General features: G+C 37.2%; 1 protein-coding gene across 1 annotated transcript in view; it reads left to right on the top strand.

The window, feature by feature from the left end:
• The window catches only part of SLIT2 (slit guidance ligand 2), a 368,482-nt gene that overhangs the window by 268,970 nt on the left and 80,467 nt on the right, over window positions 1–19,045 (top strand). Inside the window, 7 exon segments of the mRNA XM_017959289.2 lie at window positions 1,839–1,982; window positions 2,093–2,256; window positions 3,230–3,253; window positions 6,727–6,877; window positions 9,767–9,841; window positions 11,383–11,526; window positions 17,460–17,603. Coding sequence (XP_017814778.2) covers window positions 1,839–1,982; window positions 2,093–2,256; window positions 3,230–3,253; window positions 6,727–6,877; window positions 9,767–9,841; window positions 11,383–11,526; window positions 17,460–17,603 — 846 coding nt within the window.

The following is a 19,045-nucleotide window of genomic DNA, read 5'->3' as shown; positions in this document are numbered from 1 at the left end:
TGAGCTGTTACATATTTGTTAAAAGTTCTAAGTATCAAAGCAGTGAACTAAATATAGCTAGATATAGCTTGATGCTGTATCCAGTATTGTCTACAGTTTCTCCCTCTTAAAAGGCAAGAATTTAAAAAAATTTTCTCCATCCCCATGGAGAAAAATATTCTTTCTCTCCTTATATAATAACATGCTTCAGACCATCGCCAATGGGATCTTTTCACCTCTCCGGGGCCATTCAAACTATGTATGTGTAAGTTATTTGGATCACATTTGATGACATTGTTTCCACTGTGAATGCAAGAGTTGAGTCCATTACAAGTCATCTATAAAACTGTACTGTATGTGTTTCCAAAGGCATTTGGCCCAGAACCCCTTTATTTGTGGCTGCTATCTCAAGTGGCCAGCAGATTATCTCCATACCAACCCTATTGAGACCAGTGGTGCCTGTTGGGGATGGAGAAAAAGAATATTATTTTTTTAATTGTCCTTCCTGAAGAGGGAGAAACTGTCATTGGCCAAATAAGCAGGTCTGCATAAAACAGGTGACAAGACTGCATAGCATGGAATGACATTCTGAGGAACCCAGAGGGAGGAGTACTTTGTTGGGTGGAAGTTGAGTTCAGAAGGTGGTTGAGGAAAGTAGAGAGCAGAGTACATGCTGAAGAATAAACCTAAGCTCACACACAGTCACATCCACAAGAATGATGTTTGCCAAAGTATAACCCATAAACCACAGTTCCACAGAATATTGATATAGTATATAGGGGGTAAAAAGGAGTTTGTGGGGAATTGTGTTAAAAAGTTAAACAGGTATTTATAATATACGACTACAGCCTATACTAATGTATCATGTGACTCTCCAAGAGGATTGTAAAGTATTCACTCAACAACCAATATTTATTGAGCTCCCAGTATGTGCTGGGCAGCTGGGAAAGGAGGGGAAATGAAAGAGACATATGGATGATTTACTGTGGGGTAGGGAGGCATATAGATGACAGTCAGCAGTAACATAATAAATAAGTTGTGTATAGCAGAAAAATATATATATACTTTAGAAAATAGAAAAAGTAGATCAAAGTAAAAGGAATTGAGAGTGCTAGGGTTTGGGAAGGGGTCAAAGACAGCCTGCATGTATTAAGGAGAGGGGTCCGGGAGGCCAGATTGAGAAGGCAATATTAGAGCAGGCTTGACATCTGGGAGATGAACATTTCAGACAGAGAATAGCAGAGCCTGGTGTGTTTAAAAAAGAGCAAGGAGATTAGTGATTGGAGCTGAAACAGCCAGGAGGAGAGAACTGGGAAGATTGCAGAGTTCTGAAGAGTGGACTACTGGTCAGGCTGTTGTGACGACTTAGGCTTCTGCTTAGAACCAGTTGGGAGCTGTCACGTGGTTCTGAGATAGGGGTGACATGATCTCTTCTATGTTTAGAAGGACCACACTAGCGACTGTTTTGAGAATAGCCTGAACTACTTTTCCACAGAGTGTTTTGAGGGATTAATGGTGTCTTAGGACATTTTTGTGGTGTCCTTGCCAGTGGAGGCTGGGTCTCACCCATCTTTGTGTACTATTCCACCCTTACATCTTCCAGAGGAAATGATTAATAATTTGTAGTGAATACATGTATAAGTACCACTAGATTTAGGTTCATTTGATCACATGACTTTTGCTTTATGTGGTAAAACCCCACATCTCCAACCTCTAATTCCTAAATTATTGAAGTTAAAATGTTAGTGTTGAGGTTAAAGAAATATATTTCACGGCTGGATTCTCTTAAAAAGCACAAAATCTTGCAGGTGAGTTAGTGAGATGCTACACTTTAATTCTACAACTATTTAATCAAACAGATTATTGAATGCCAACAAGATAAACTGCCTTCGGGTAGATGCTTTTCAGGATCTCCACAACTTGAACCTTCTCTCCCTATATGACAACAAGCTTCAGACCATCGCCAAGGGGACCTTTTCACCTCTTCGGGCCATTCAAACTATGTATGTATAAGTGATTTGGATCACGTTTGATGACATTGTTTCCACTCTGAAAGTAAGAGTTGAGTCCCTTGCAAGTCATCTATAAACCTGTTCTGTATGTGTTTCCAAAGGCATTTGGCCCAGAATCCGTTTATTTGTGACTGCCATCTCAAGTGGCTAGCGGATTATCTCCATACCAACCCAATTGAGACCAGTGGTGCCCGTTGCACCAGCCCCCGCCGCCTGGCAAACAAAAGAATTGGACAGATCAAAAGCAAGAAATTCCGTTGTTCAGGTAATTTCTTCACGTGTTAATTTCCCCTGTGACCAACAACAATGGTTACATGAGACCTAACAAAAGCAGCTGGCCTTCGGCTGATTAGTGAACACTATAGAACCATATTTCTTTTTCTTCTGCCCATGAATAGCAAAATAAGGAGAACTGTAGACACAGTTCAAATAATACTTCTATATGTAACATTTTAACACCATGGAGAGCAGAAGAAGTAGGCTATTGACCAAGTTAAAAAGAAGCCTACATACTTCATAGTACCTTTCCAAAATTCAAATTTAACAAGAGCCTTTTAGCTGAGAATACCTTTGAAGTATGTTAAGTCTCATGTTTGTTGCCTTGACCAACCTCAAGTAGTTAGATGTATTTTCGTTTCTTCAGAAAGTGAATTGAGACTTGGTTACACGATTTGTTTGGGCTCAGAAGTCCAGGGGCACCAGGAGGGACTACAGATCCCTTGCTTCTTACTCTGAATGCACTTCCTCAGTTTGCATTCTCTTATTTTGCATACAACTGTGAGGATGCATTTTTTCCAAAAGCTATTTTTATAAAATATTTTGGGAATATTGCATTTATTTGTAAAAAGCTAAATATGAATACATTGTATTGATATTAAATGGAAGGTTTCCATCATTCAAATTTACTATTTGCTTTGATATAATATTTTCCTTTTTTTTTGATAGAATATATTATATGTCTGTTTGGTAGTATGCTACCTAACTATTCCAGGGGTATTTCACATTCGGCACTTAATTTCATACTAAAAAGCTAATATAAGGACCAAGCTGGTTATTGTCCATAATTATAGATGCATTTACTACTCACTGTACATTATTATATGTCAGTCACAGCTGTGAATATACATTTTTCACTTAATTGTAGTAACTTTAGTCCATTCTTAATCTAATATAACTCATATCTCTGCTTGCTGACATTCAGGTGCATCTTCTATTTTTTTTTCTCTTTTTTTATTTAGCTAAAGAACAGTATTTCATTCCAGGTAGGTTTTGCTCGGTAGTAGGACTAACTACAGACACCCTTTCCTCACCTTATAAAATATAGCTTCTAAAACTGATATGCATGCTTCTGAAAGTACAGTGGATACTCTATAGATAGATTGACTTATGCATATATCACTTGTAGCTGTTTCCTGAAAACCTGACCTTTGCATGCAGCTTCTGATGTTAAACATATATATTATTAAACTCCACCTTTTCTTCTCTCTCTTTTACTTTGGCGCATTATCTAAAATTTCTCACAGTAGCTAAAATGTTTGAAGCTATGGCTTTCTACTTAAATCATTTTCTCTCCATACATTGTATATCTGATCTTCCAACCTGTTTTTAAAATATAGCTAATTGAGCTGGTTTTAAAGACAGAGATCTTTCCGATGTCAAAGAGCTCGTTCTACATGAAATCAGTTACAGACACACAGAATTTCATTTTCCACCGTGAGACTTACTTTTTTATAGATTCTTATATTTAAAAACTGTTCTTATTGCTTTACTTTTGCTTCACTGTTTGTAGAAAAACAGCAGCTTCCTGCTGATTTATATGCAGTTGTTTCTTATTTGTTTATGACTTTACATTCTTCTATATCCGGAATTACAATATAAGTCTGTAAAAAGAACATTGATGTCTGATGTGAAAGCATCAGAAGTTCGTGGTCTCAAAATGCCTTGAGTAATTAGGCAGATGGATAGAATGTGTCTAAGAAAAGTAATCGCAATGTTTTACCACTTCAATCTTAACACTATCAAGACTGATGATTCTGGAACTAGCTCTTTAAAATACGTTTCTTTACTTATTTTTCCTTGCCTGCCAATTGTGTAAAATGCCTCTTGACTTGTTTGTTTTAAACCATTATGTTAAGTATTGATTGGCCACATTCACCATCTCTTGGGTATATTCTCGACTATAAAATATTTTAAGAGCTACAGATTAAAAGATATTTCTACAGCGTTAGTGTACAGTGTTAGTCTACCTTTCCGTATTTCCTAAAGAATAACTCTGGGTTTAGTCTCTATTTTAAGGAGATATTTGTTGCTTGCCATTATTGAATTACAATTTGGATAATTTTATGGATTTAGTAGATTTGGTTATATGACTTATTTTGAGCTTGAATGATCAGTAGCATTGTATGTATTATACTGGCTGCATAACAAGTAACATGTTGAAAAGAACAGTTGATTGGCCTTCATTGACAATGTTTAATATTAATTACTTTACCCAATTAAGTGGAAAATAATCTAATAGCTATTATTTAACCAAAAAAAGCCATATTCTAAACACCAGATGACCTATTGAATAGAACATTAATATGATTTAAATCCTAAAATTATGGCAGTAATGTAATAGGTACCAAATTATTTAAACTATTTAATTTAAATACACTTAATTAATAATCGATGAGTTTAATATTTCCAATTCACTAAATAAAGAACAAAAGTGAGGTTATTTTCACATATTCTGATGCAGTTCTTCCCTGTTACTGACGGCAGCCAAATTAGGATTTGGAAATTATCTTTTATATCAAATATCATGTCTTAACTTTCAAGTTTTGATAATTTAATTTACATTATTTAAACATAATAATTGCAGAAGCCAGGCCTCAAAAGGATCATTTGGGCCTCCTTCCCTTTTTTCCAAAAATTTTAATTAAAATTTGAGTCCACCTAAAAAGCCACCATAAAATAAGCATTATTACTGTTCCACTGAATGCAGATTATTTGAATTGCAAGATACCCAGTGTACCTGTCATTTAGACTTTGTGCACTCTTACTTCATTTTGGAGTGAAGCTTAAATCATAAGGCACCAGATCCTCAATAAATACTGTGGCATTAACTGCCAAATGTAATGAAACCGTGATATTCACCGTCGCAAACTTCTTATGAGATTCTGATTCCATTTCCACTAAGAAACATTATTTATAAGTTGAAAAGTTCATTAAAAAGTATACATCACAACATAAGGATTAATCCAAATGTTCTAATGATTGTCCTTGAGGATCTCCATGATTAGTTTTTCATTCACTTTTACGTGTGGACCTCCCTACTACCATTTTATATGGCACTCTACATATTACAGTGATAAAAGAAAATCTGTCTTGCAGAGAGTTCATCTTTAAAGGAATCGAGAACTTAATTTGCACTATGCATCTTTTATTACATTGGTTTTCTTGTGAGACCACCGTGCTTCAAAATATTATTTATAAAATTTTACAAAGCATGACAATTCCCATCACATCATGCTATTTTTTCAGTAATTACAATAAAGAAAGAAGGAAGAGAGCTTAGTTTTATAAATATGTATATTAATCTTAATTGGGATTACTCTTTCTTTCCTTCTTGGTGATCTTTACTTTTGCAGGAATTCACCATTTTGGCTGTAAGTAAAAGTGTCTGATCTGAAACATAATACCCTCCCTTTTCAATCCTGATGTACCTTCTTCTAGTCTTGGTCTTTGGCACCTTTTTTTTCAAGAAGAAACCGCAGATCCTTTGAGCTTCTCTGTTGTCCTTGTAGCTCACCTTCAACTTCTTCCTGGATGTTGTTCCTGAAAGCTGTTGTTTCCATTCTGCAGTTCTGAGGAACGGTGGAGGCACCTTTTCCGTATAGCCCCTTCTTTGTGTTTCCAGGAAATCTTCGGTAGTAATACTCTTACTATGGTCATAAACATTCTGCGGGAAGAATGCATGTCATGTAAACAGTATTACATTTCCAGAACACCTGTAGCTTTTCTCTTCCTTCCCTCCATTTTCCTCTTGGTCTTACCTTTGGCCTAGTGGTTGGTGTAGTGACAATGTAGCGAGATTTTCTGTTGTGCTTGATCTAACCATGTGGTTGCGAGGTATGAGTAAAACATGGTTCCGTCAAGCACCATGGAACGTCACGCAGCTTTCTACAGCATGGCAAGCTGCTGAGGCTTAAATCAGGATTTACCTGTCTCTTTCTACAAAATCAAAATGAAAAAAAAGAGGGCTTTTTAGGCATCTCTGAGATTATGTGAGAGGGAGAGAATAGTAAAAAGTCCATAGAAAATTTAAAAGCCTGAGTATATCTATTTGCCTTGAAAGCCCTAATTTACAATGATATATAGGATCATGTTTATTACTGGATATATTTTCAATTCTTGACTCAGAGAAAAAAAATAAACTTTTTAATAATGAATATCCATTGTGTGACTAGCTGTGAAATAGGCTAGAATGGCTCAGAATTGGATCAGCAGAAAGTACAGCTGTGAAAAGCTCAACTTTATTAATGTTTTCCTGTCATGTGAATCTGGTCACTCTTTTTTCCAGAAAATTCCAAGCCTTTCTTTTAACCTTTCTCCTGACATCCATTGACCAAAATACCCCAAGTTGTCTCCCTGCTACATAATCTATAGTTATCTTACTTTTTTCTTCCTACAAACTAATAAATATTCTAACCTTTAGACTCAGTATCTTTTTCTTGGTTTGAATTCTCAATAGGTACAGAAGATTATCGATCAAAATTAAGTGGAGACTGCTTTGCGGATTTGGCTTGCCCTGAAAAGTGTCGCTGTGAAGGAACCACAGTAGATTGCTCTAATCAAAAACTCAACAAAATCCCAGAGCACATTCCCCAGTACACTGCAGAGTTGTAAGTTCATCCGCCAACAAAATTCTGGTTGGGAAGGAGGGAATGAAAGCATTAAAGCATAGGAATGTTTGTCTTGCCATTTTTATTATTAATAATTGTGTTAATTTTAATTAATAGGCATTACATTGGCATAACTCTTCTTAGTACAAGAATATATTAGAGGCTACCTTCGTTCATCTTTCTAGCCAACCATACGATTAAGTACAGAACTAATTTATCCCTCAAAATGCAGTAAGCACTTCTTACTAATAACAGTGGTGTTTATTTGATGCTTATTTATTGGGTATTATTATTCCCAAACTATTTTCTATGTACTTAGTTTTTTAAACGTATTTAATCCTTATAGCAAATAAATAAAGTAGTTTGAGAGCCTCAATTTTCAATTTCTGTAAGCGATAGATTCAAGGAGTCCATCTTACCTAATTTACTACTTCATTGACTTACGGGTGGAAGGATTCAGTGATTATCAGGTATTAAAGTAGAAAGGATAGCTTTTTCTGAACAATGCAAGAAAAGCTGAAAAGGCAGAATATGATGGCATTTACACTTAACAGCCTTAACACAGGACCTTGCACATACTAAGTACTAGAATGTTGGTTGGAGCACTCACAGATTCTACGCGCATGCATGGTTTGCCTTTACTGACTTTATTTATAAAAAGACGACCTCTAACGTTAGTGTTCTAACAATTCAAGAAAAAAACTAACGAAACCTCATCATTCTCTCAACATCTTAGCCATGTTTATGGATAGCAACATCTGGTATTTGTCATTTACTGCTTTGCAAAGTTCGTTGTCTGTTTGTTTGTATATAATCCTTCTGTCTTTAACTAGATTATAGCTCCTTGATGACAGGGATTGTGTGTTATTGTTTATCTCCCACTGTGCCTGTACTCATGCCAGTACTTAATTAATTTTTAGCAATTTGAATAACTAAAAATAAAGTAATGCCTTTCAAAGACTCGACAGAAACCAACTATCTTGTAGTTATAGTGATTTTTTTTTGTAGTCCTGTTAGTTAATGAAGCTATTTCACAGCTCCAGGAATTTTAGAAATGCATGGAGACCATGCAACCAGGGCCCTGAACTTTATTTTTTACAGTTATATAGGGATTTATGCTTATTACCTATAATACTACAAACAAGTGATATCTTCCAGCACAATAGCACTTTTTTTTTTTTTGAGAGAGGGTCTCAGTCTCTTGCCCAGGCAGGAGTGCAGTGTCACCATCACAGCTCCCTGTAGCCTTGGCCTCCTGGGTGCAAGGGATCCTCCCACCTCAGTCCCCCTTCCCCATCCCCCCAAGAAGCTGGGACCTCAGGCATGCACCACCACACCCAGCTGATTTTTGTACTTTTTGTAGAGATGGAATGTTGCCCTATTGCCCAGGCTGGTCTTGAACTTCTGAGCACAAGCAATCCTCTTGCCTCTGCCTCCCAAAGAGCCAGGGTTATAGGCATGAGACACTGCCCCTGGCCTAGCACTTTAAATAAGTTTGTTTGTCATGGAAGAATTATAGTGGAAACTAGCCTCCAATTTAGACTTCAGCAAATGTGTGTAATGTAAGAGATTTGTAATTTTTTAAATTATACAATAAAATCAGTACCAGTACTGAGAAGAAAATATTTGCAAATCATGTATCTAATAAGACACATTCACAATGTATGAAGAGCTCTTATAATTTAGATTAAAAGGTATTTTACTCAGCTAATGAGTGGTTAAATTATTCATATTGACCTTTCTCCAAAGAACATATAAACACATGTCCAATAAACACATGAAAAACTGCTCAATATCATTAGTTATTAGGGAAATTCCAATCAAAACCACAATGAGATACCATTTTAGACCCACTGGAATGGCTAAAAAAAAAAAAAGGGAGAGCAACATAGTAGAAGAAATTGAAACCTTTATACATCGCTGGTCTGAATGTAAAGCTTCTATGGAAATCTTTTTTGCTATTTCTCAAAGAGTTAATCACAGATTTACCATGTGATCCAGCAATGCCACTCCTATGTATATGTCGAAAAAATGACAACATATATCCAGGCAGAAACATGCACACCACGTTCATAGCAGCATTATTTATAGCTGTCAAAGAATGGAGGCAACACAAATGCCTCCTAACTGATAAATGGATAAACAAATGTGTCATGCCTGTGTAATGAAATATCATTGAGTCTTAAAAAATAATGAAGCACTGCCATATGCTACAACAGGAACAAGACATTATATAAAGCAAAAGAAGCCAGACAGAAAAGGCTACATCTTACATGATTCCATTTATACAAAATGCCCAGAATAGGAAAATTCATAAAAACAAAAAGTAACCTGGTGGTTGTCAAGGGCTGTAGGGGAATAGCCACCGGGAGTGACTGGTAAGAAGTATGGGGTTTCTTTCTGGGGGTAATGAAGATGTTCTGGAATTAGATAGCAAAGATGGTTGCACAATTTTGTGAATATACTAAAAACCACTGAATTGTACACTTTAAAAGGGCACACGCATTCTAATAAAGCTGTAATTTTTGTTCCAATTGTGAAGAAAACAATTAGGGAAAAAACAGTCTAAAAATCCTTTTTAGTGGGGACGATAGTGGAAAAAATTGGAGAAAATTTGTTCTAGAGATTGCTGAGAGCTGGTTTTGATCTTTGATTTTTTCTTGTTTTACTGTGTAAAAAAAAAAAAACTTCCTAACATTTTATTTTGATTAAAATTTGAATAAAATGAGAAAAAACATCAGTATGTTCCACAAATCTTCTGTGATATATGTATTTCCTTTTATTTTCCTGGTGTCATTCAATAATGTTAGAATTCATTTTGAGAAATCAAATTTAATGCTTTCCTAACTATTAGTAATAAAACTTCTCTATTCCTTCCTTTTTCTTCAGGCGTCTCAATAATAATGAATTTACCGTGTTGGAAGCCACAGGAATCTTTAAGAAACTTCCTCAATTACGTAAAATGTAAGTCACTTGTTAGCTTTTTTTTTTTTTTTTAATTTCCGTAGCATTTTGTTGTGTTCATTTTCTTAAGTTAAGTTTCTTAGAAAATTAGAAAATATTAAAAATCCTGGGAAATTTCCCTATGATGGCGACCTGTGACATGAATTCAGGGTAATCTCTGCAAGAACTTTTCTGTGTGTTCAACAGTGTCAATCACATTTTCTATGGCAGAGCCTAAGCATCTGACTTTAACTCAGACAGCTGGTCTGTTATGTGGCCACAGCAGGAATCCAGCAATCTAAGCACATTAAAATGGGTTCAGTAAGGTTTTGTAACTTCCTTTACTATTCCCCAAACCATGCTGTTATTTCTTTTTCATGTCAACTATTGGACTTTTTTGCTTCATTAAACTTTCATTAGAAGATATTCAAAATTAATGATTGGTAAACTGGCTCAATAGCTCATCTGTGTTACTACATGTCCACAACTCATATTTTAAAATAAGTTCATAAGCTCAGCAGTTTCAGCAGCACTCAGTGGGTTACTCCATACCCCTGGGGAGGTGTGAGGGAGAGACAGGACATACGTCAATAGCATGGGACCAGTGGAGCACCCTCACACATGCAGAAACATCAGCAGGAGGAAAAAAGCATCGACTCACTTTAGCTGTGTATCCACATACGTAACTGGCCCATAGTCACATAGACTGTAAGTTACAGAACAGACTACTTGTACAGTTGGCATCCATATTAGGCTACCTCGCAAATGGTTTCTGATATCTTAATTGCCCTCCTTTTTCACTGTTATGAAATGCACTCTCTTTTTAGCTATAAGATGATTTTCCATGAAACAAATATTTATTAAGAAGCTACTGTGTACAATTCTCTCAGAGAAATTAAAATATGCATAAAAATGATCCTTGTTTGGGGGACACTCCTGGTCTTGGAGTGATCGATCAGTGAGAAAGAGAAAGAAAAAGCCTATAGAAAGTTAACCTCAGCTAGATACTCTTGCCTTCTGGCAAGCATTGTAGTAGTTAGTATCATACATAATACTGACAATTAATTTGGTTGTTTCAACACATTATTACATGAGAAGTTCTTCTGGGAATAAACCCATATTCAAATACATTTCTGATGCTATATATAAAACACTAACAAATTTTAGCCCTTCTATCTCTACCCAGTTGTCTTCTTTTAGTCATTAATTCATTTGACAATTTTAATCAGGGATTTTTTTTGAAAAGTTTCTTGTTGGATTTTATAGATGGCATAAAGGTTTGTGTAACCCAGTACCTGACCTCAAGAATTTTATACTCCTGGGGACCTTTGGAGAGTTTGACATGAGTCACGCTGGCATATTTTACCATAGACAGTCCCTCTTATTATTATTGTCCCTTTGTCTTGATGGTGTAGGGAAGTGGAATCTTTTCAGAGCCCTGGCAGTGCTGGGCAGTGAAAAGTTGGAAGACTTGGATCATTAGAAGAACATGATCAACTATGTTTCAATTCCCTCCTTATTAGAAATTGTTTAAAATCTTTGTTCCCACAATTTTTATTTAGAAACTTTAGCAACAATAAGATCACAGATATTGAGGAGGGAGCATTTGAAGGAGCATCTGGTGTAAATGAAATACTTCTCACAAGTAATCGTTTGGAAAATGTGCAGCATAAGATGTTCAAGGGATTGGAAAGCCTCAAAACTTTGTAAGTATTTGTACTTGCATTGCAGTTCTTCCCAAAGGATTGCAGCTCATTGTTCATTATAATCCTGGGAGAGAGAAACACCTCCTACTTTTACCCACCCCACTCCCTCTATCTCTTTCACATTCTCTCTGTTACGCGCGCGCACACACACACACATACACACACACAACACGTATTGTGAATGCAAATGGTCCCTTACCCGAATATTCCTACCTTCGATGTGTGTTACACACACATACTCACGTATTGTGAATGCAAATGGTCCCTTACCCCAATATCCCTGCCTTTGATGTGTATTACACACACACACACACATAGTGAATGCAAACGGTCCCTTACCCCAATATCCCTGCCTTTGATGTGTGTCACACACACACACACACACGTATTGTGAATACAAGTGGTCCCTTATCCCAATATTCCTGCCTTTGATGTGTGTTAAACACACACACACACACACACGTATTGTGAATACAAATGGTCCCTTACCCCAATATTCCTGCCTTCAATGTGTTTATAGCAGATGATTAGGGGCATTCTTTATGGCTGCTGTCTCCTCTACAAAATAGATCATCCTTGCTCCAGTGCTTGTATGGATCTGACTACCTTGTCCTGCCTCAAAATGGTCATTTTATTTCCTTGTTGTCAAACACCTCTCTATACTCTACTTCCTCTTGGCCCAATTACTGTAAGCTGTAGAATCTCCTTGAATCTCTGCAGTGGAATAATTCTAACAGCTTATCTGGAGACTACTGTTTTGTTTTTGTTTTTTTGCCCCTGCAAGGTCAGTGTAAAAGAAAGACAGGCTGGTGATACATCTTTCACTATTTTTTCAAAGAAAACATGCTAAAAGTTATGTCTACTTCCTCAGGGGTAGGGGGTTTGGGGGAAAAATTATGTATGTTTCCAAAGGGTTGTTGTCCAAGAAATATGGGGATTAGATTGAGATATTTCAATCAAAAGTGCTTACAACAATTTTGTATTACTTGAATTTTTCACGCTGCATACACACACACATATACACACATATATATTGTGTCTATAAAGTATATAATTATGTTTGACAAAAGTGGTAGCCTGAAAATTGGAAGAGAGACAAACCAAACTCTGAAAGCTTTAGAAGGCAGAAAGGAAAATATTCGTAACCAGGAAGCAGTCCTTGTTGACTGTAGTGGAGAGTCTGTCTTGCCCAAACCCACGACCCTGTCCCGCGCAGCCTATGAGAGCCATGTACAACCAGTGGGCTGATGGCTGAGTCCATTGTCTGCTCTTTATCAGATACAGAGGGAGAGAAGGGCATTCCCACAGCCAGTGAGATGTGTCTATAGAATCCCAAATTCAAATCCCACCCCCAAAGCCCTCCCTGCACCTAAGAGCAGAAGTGCGTTCCTTGAGTTTTGCTGGGATAGCCTGAAACCTGACCACCCAGCAGGACCAGTCTGGGACCTGCTGACCCATCCCAAGGGCTAACTTGGTGCCCTTTCAAAATGATAGGCAAACGTTCACTCAGCCTTGTGATGAAAGAGATACTGAGGGCCAGGCGCAGTGGCCCATGCCTGTAATCCCAGCACTTTGGGAGGCCGAGGTGGGCAGATCACGAGGTCAGGAGTTCGAGACCAGCCTGGCCAATATGATGAGACTCGGTCTTTACTAAAAATATGAAAATTAGCCAGGTGTGGTGGTACACGCCTGTAGTCCCAGCTACTCGGGAGGCTGAGGCAGAAGAATCACTTGAACCCGGGAGGTGGAGGTTGCAGTGAGCCGAGATTGTGCCACTGCACTCCAGCCTGGGTGACGTAATGAGATTCTGTCTAAAAAAAAAAAAAAAAGAGAGAGAGAGAGAGATACTGAGGAATGTGTAGGAAAAGGATAGAAAAGAGACCACAGGTGGCTGCATCTAACCTTTTCCAGAGTTGTCTCAGGTAAAATGCAAATATTGCAACAAGCAGAAGGCTCCCTTTTCAAACAGCAGTTAAAGGACTGCTTCTTGATACTGGAACCTTCTCCTGGCAGAGTAGTACCTTGGAGTGGGAGGAAGGCAGTAGGCTGTAACTACACCTGTACACATCTGTTCAGGCTGCCATAATGAGCTTCCACAGGCTGAGTAGCTTACACAACAGAAATTGATTTTCTCATCATTCTGGAGCCTAGAAGTTCAAGATGGAGGTGCTGACAGGGTGAATTTCTGATGAGGCCTCACTTCTGGGCTTGTAGACGGTCACCTTCTCACTGTTTCTTCAAATGAGTTTTCTTCCGTCTGCTCATAGGAAGAGATAGTGAGCAGCCTGGTATCATCATTTTCTTCTTGTAAGGATGGCAGTCCATCAGTATGGGACCCCACTCTTATAATCTCACTCAGCCTTAATCACCTCCCTGAAGTCCCTCTTTCCAAATATAGTCATACATATGTTCTGATAAATGTGTCATTAGGCAATGTTGCCGTTGTGCGAACATCCTAGAGTGGACTTACACAAACCTAGATGTATGGCCTACCACACACCTAGGCTATATGGCACAGCCTATTGCTCCTGGGCTGCAAACCTGCGCAGCACGTTACTCTACTGAATACTGCAGGCAATTGTTACTAACACAATCAAAAGTATTTGTGTATCTAAACATACCTAAACAGAAAAGTACAGTAAAAAATATGGTGCAAAATATTTAAAATACTACACCTGTATAGGGCACTTAACAAGAATGGTGCTTGCAGAACTGGAAGTTTCTCTGGGTGAGTGAGTGAGTGGTGAGTGACCGTGAGGGCGTAGGACATTACTGTACACTAACATAGGCTTTATAAACACTGTACACGGCCTGGAGTGGTGGCTCACACCTGTAATCCCAGCACTTTGGGAGGCCGAGGTGGGTGGATTACCTGAGGTCAGGAGTTCAGAACCAGCCTGACCAACATGGTGAAACCCCATCTTTACTAAAAAACACAAAAATTATCCAGGCATGGTGGCAGGCACCTGTAATCCCAGCTACTTGGGAGGCTGAGACAGAAGAATTGCTTGAACCCAGGAGGTGGAGGTTGCAGTGAGCAGAGATCACACCACTGCACTCCAGCCTGGGTGTCAAGAGAAACTCCGTCACAAAACACTGTACAACTGTACACTTAGGCTTCACTAAATTTATTTTTTTAATGTATTTCTTCAGTAATAAATTAAAGTTAAATTACTGTAACTTTTTACTTTATGAACTTTTTGATATTTTAACTTTTTTTACTCTTTTGTAATAACACTTAGCTTAAACACAAACATTGTTCAGCTGTACAAATTTTTAAATTCTTACATAAGAATTTTTTATTCTCTATTCTTTTCCTTATTCTTTTCTATTTTTTAAATTGATTCATTTACTTTTGCATTTTTAAACAATTTTGTTAAAAACTAAGAAACACATACATTAGCCTAGGCCTGCCCAGGGTCAGGATAATCAATATATCAATATTACTGTCCTCTCCCTCCACACCTTGTCGCACTGGAAGGTCTTCAGGGGCAATAACATGCAAGGATAACATGTCATCTCCTAGGATAACAATGCCTTCTCCAGAAGGACCTGCCTGAGGCTGTTTTATAGTTAACTTTTTGTTAATAAGTAGAAGTACACTCTAAAATCACAATTAATGGTATAGTATATACATAAACCAATAATATAGTTGCTTATTGTCATTATGGAGTATTATGTACTGTATGTAAGTGTTGTGCTATAATTTTATACAACTGGCAACACAGTAGGTTTATTTACACCAGTATCACCACGAACATATGAGTAATGTATTGGGCTATGGCATTTATGATGGTCATGACATCTCGAGGCAATAGGACATTTTCAGCTCCCTTGCAATCTTATTGGACAACTTTTGTATAGCTCTGCTTGACCAAAATATTGTAATGTGGTGCATGACTGTACGGTCACATTTGGGGCTTAGGGCTTCAAAATACAAATCTGAGGGGGATACAGTTCTATCTGTAACACCACCTCAAGGAACTTTTCAAAGTATTTCTTATTGTTTTGTTGTTCATTCACAGGACTCTCCCTGTGAAAAGTTATCTAAATTCCACTTTCTCCCTTCATTATATTTCTATGGATGTTTTTGAAGTGCTTACGGTTTAGCACCTGAGACAGATATTAACTGACTCTCTCCTTAATCTGGTTATGTTCCAACAAGCATCATAGAGCAGTTTAGAACTAAACTCAGGGTAGTCAAAATCCTAGAATAGTTTTATCTGAACATACCTATTCTTGGTATCTTTTGTCTTGGAGCTATGAAGATTTTGAGAGCACATTTCCATTCCCCTAGGCTTCTTAACCCTAATAGGCCACTTATTAGTTCACATACATATTTCAGCCAATCATTGAATTCCTTGACATTACAGGTGAAATGTGTGCATATGTGTGCTTATGGATTTTTCTAGCAACAGAGATACAACTTTTCTCTTTTTTTAATTTAATTTAATTTTTTTTTTTTTTTTTGAGATGGTGGCTCACTCTGTCACCCAGGCTTCAGTGCTGTGGTACGGTCTTGGCTCACCGCAAGCTCTGCCTCCTGGGTTCACACCATTCTCCTGCCTCAGCCTCCCGAGTAGCTGGGACTACAGGCGTCCGCCACCACACCAGGCTAATTTTTTGGATTTTTAGTAGAGAGGAGGTTTCACTGTGTTAGCCAGGATGGCCTCAATCTCCTGACCTTGTGATCCGCCCACCTCGGCCTCCCAAAGTGCTGGGATTACAGGCAGGAGCCACCGCACCTGGCCCTCAAACTTTTCTTCAACTTCCCCCAGGGACATGTGACTCCAGCAAGATTAAGACCCAGTGCTCTTCATCATTTATGGCAAAGGAAAGCACTGATAGGAATGCTTTTCTGTTGTGCATTTGTTTTCTAAAATAAAACGATGCCTTCATAAGGAGAGCATCATCTTTTCTTCTTATCTGTGACTTGGCAGAATGTAAACGTTTACATTTCTTATTTATTATGGGACAATCTAGAATTTTAAAGTGACACTTTGTTTCTTTATTTTTACCTCTCCCATTTACATTCTTCAATTTTTTTAGTAGCCAACTTATGTTTAGAAAAGTTAAGGAATAATTTAATTTTTCAGGAATTCTGAATATGATTTATGGCAACTATTCATATACTCATAACTATTTTCACATGGGACTTTGAGCTTTTTGTTCAGTTTTTAAGACAGGCAAATAAATAATTAGCAAATAATTGATAATCGAGCCAAAACTTTAGCAGTAACAAGGAAATAACAATAGTGTTAACCCTATTAATACAGTGACTTTAAAAAAAAGTATTTTTTCATGGTAAACCTTTTTAAACTTTATTGTGGATATGGGATCTGTTACTGTTGCCTCTTTTTAAGTTCTCAACTCAAAACAATGAGCTAATTTTCATAAATAAAATTATTCGTGTAGTCTTTGTAGATATTCTATCCATTTTGGCTCCCCCAGCCCATGTTTGGCATTGACTCAGTATGTAAGTCCCTGAGATGCCCTCAGTTCTTCATCTGCGATGGTTATTGATTCTTTTCCACCTCCCTTCTGTTCAACCTCAAATGTAATACTACCCTGAATACACAAATCACAGGGCTCCAAGGACTCAGAGAGCTGTAGGTGAATTAGGACATTATGCAGTCATGCAAACATAATTGTAGCATCAAAGGAAAACATTTTGCCCTCATCGTGGGATTGTAAATCCATGCCTAGACTCACCGTGCCTTTTGTAACTGAGATTAATCATTGACAACTCAAAGCGCTTTATTCTTGCAAGATATTCCCGGTATATATTCATAGCAATATCTAATAGCAAGAGAACATTTTTTAAAAGTAGTAATGAATACTACATATTTGCAAGGATCGTTTTGATCCTCAGATAGGCAAAATTGATTGCCTGACGCTTTGTCTCCATAACAATGTCCCTTTTTTCCCCTCAGGATGTTGAGAAGCAATCGAATAACCTGTGTGGGGAATGACAGTTTCATAGGACTCAGTTCTGTGCGTTTGCTTTCTTTGTATGATAATCAAATTACTACAGTTGCACCAGGGGCATTTGATACTCTCCATTCTTTATCTACTCTGTAAGTATGAAAAATAGCCTTTATGTATTACTTGAGCCATTTATTATATTTGTTAATGTATTTAATGTATTATTAAGCATTTCATTAAAATGTGATCAAGGGTTTAGGACTTAAAAAAGTGCAAACTTGTTCATGTCAAATTTATTTAAATTTTTTAAAAAATATTACCTACTATCTTACATTAAATTTTAACAAAAAATTATAGTATTGTTCAGTGAATTATTTTTCCTAGTGATGTTATCAGTGATGTAGCTTAATTCTAAATTTTAGAATTATTATAACTTGATAGTGCTGCATATAAAAGAAATGTTACAAATTTTTGCCATTGTTCTCACACTGGAGTATTTTCAGTATAAGTATCATAAAAGGAGAATGGATAGGGTTATTGCCAACAAACTTGCTCGAAAGGATCAGCCAGGCACGGTGGCTCATGTCTGTAATTCCAGCACTTTGGGAGGCTGAGGCGGGCAGATTACTTGAGGTCAGGAGTTCGAGACCAGCCTGTCCAACATAGCGAATCCCTGTCTTTACTAAAAATACAAAAAAATTAGCTGGGCGTGGTGACACGTGCCTGTAGTCCCAGCTACTCAGGAGGGTGAGGCAGGAGAATTGCTTGAACCGGGGAGGCAGAGGTGGCATTGATCCAGGATCATGTCACTGCGCTCCGGCCTGTGTGACAGAGCGAGACTCCATCTCAAGGAAAGAAAAAAAACAAAGAATCATTCGAAATAACAGGAGATATATTAGGATGACCAGATCAAAAATAAAAGCTGTTTACTAGAGGGCGTCTACTATGATATTAGCAAAATATTGAAGAAATAGGTTGAGCTGATCCAAGAGATTATTTTATGTAGACAGCTTAAAAATAAAGAGTATTTGTAGGCCTATAGACAGAATTCAAGAAATTTAAAATAAATAAATGAATAAATAAAATGTAAAAGTAAAAAAAGCCACACACCTCCAAACAATGTATTTCAGGTCTCTCATATGTCAGTATCTAAAAAGCAGCATTTGAAATTATTAATTATCTAACTGATAAGATTTCCCAGTAATGGTGGCATGCAAATATACTAATCTAACTTATAAGGAGGGGAATAAAGATAGAGAAAAAAAGTTCATAGCTCAAGTCAGTGAAGAAATAATTTGAGAGAAGCATCCATCCGTCAGTAAAGTACTTCATCCTCTTTTTGCATAAAATGTGACATTTTACATCAAGTGACTAATTTGCGCATATTAAAGATGGCATGTTTATAAATAATGAGATTGTCAATAGGTTTATGCTGAAGTAGTGAGATGCCAAAAGTATTGAGATTTGTAGAAGCAAATTCATTTTTATAACTGGCATTTAATCAACTCAGCTGTCAGTTTAGATGGGAAAACTATTCTCTAGAGCAAATAAGAGATGGAAATCTTGAGATGACAAATTAATGAATTAGCTGTTG

Source organism: Papio anubis, chromosome 3, assembly GCF_008728515.1.
Source record: "Papio anubis isolate 15944 chromosome 3, Panubis1.0, whole genome shotgun sequence".
Taxonomy (NCBI): domain Eukaryota; kingdom Metazoa; phylum Chordata; class Mammalia; order Primates; family Cercopithecidae; genus Papio; species Papio anubis.
The sequence above is the reverse complement of the archived record's forward strand: the minus strand, read 5'-3'. Positions and strand labels throughout refer to the sequence as shown.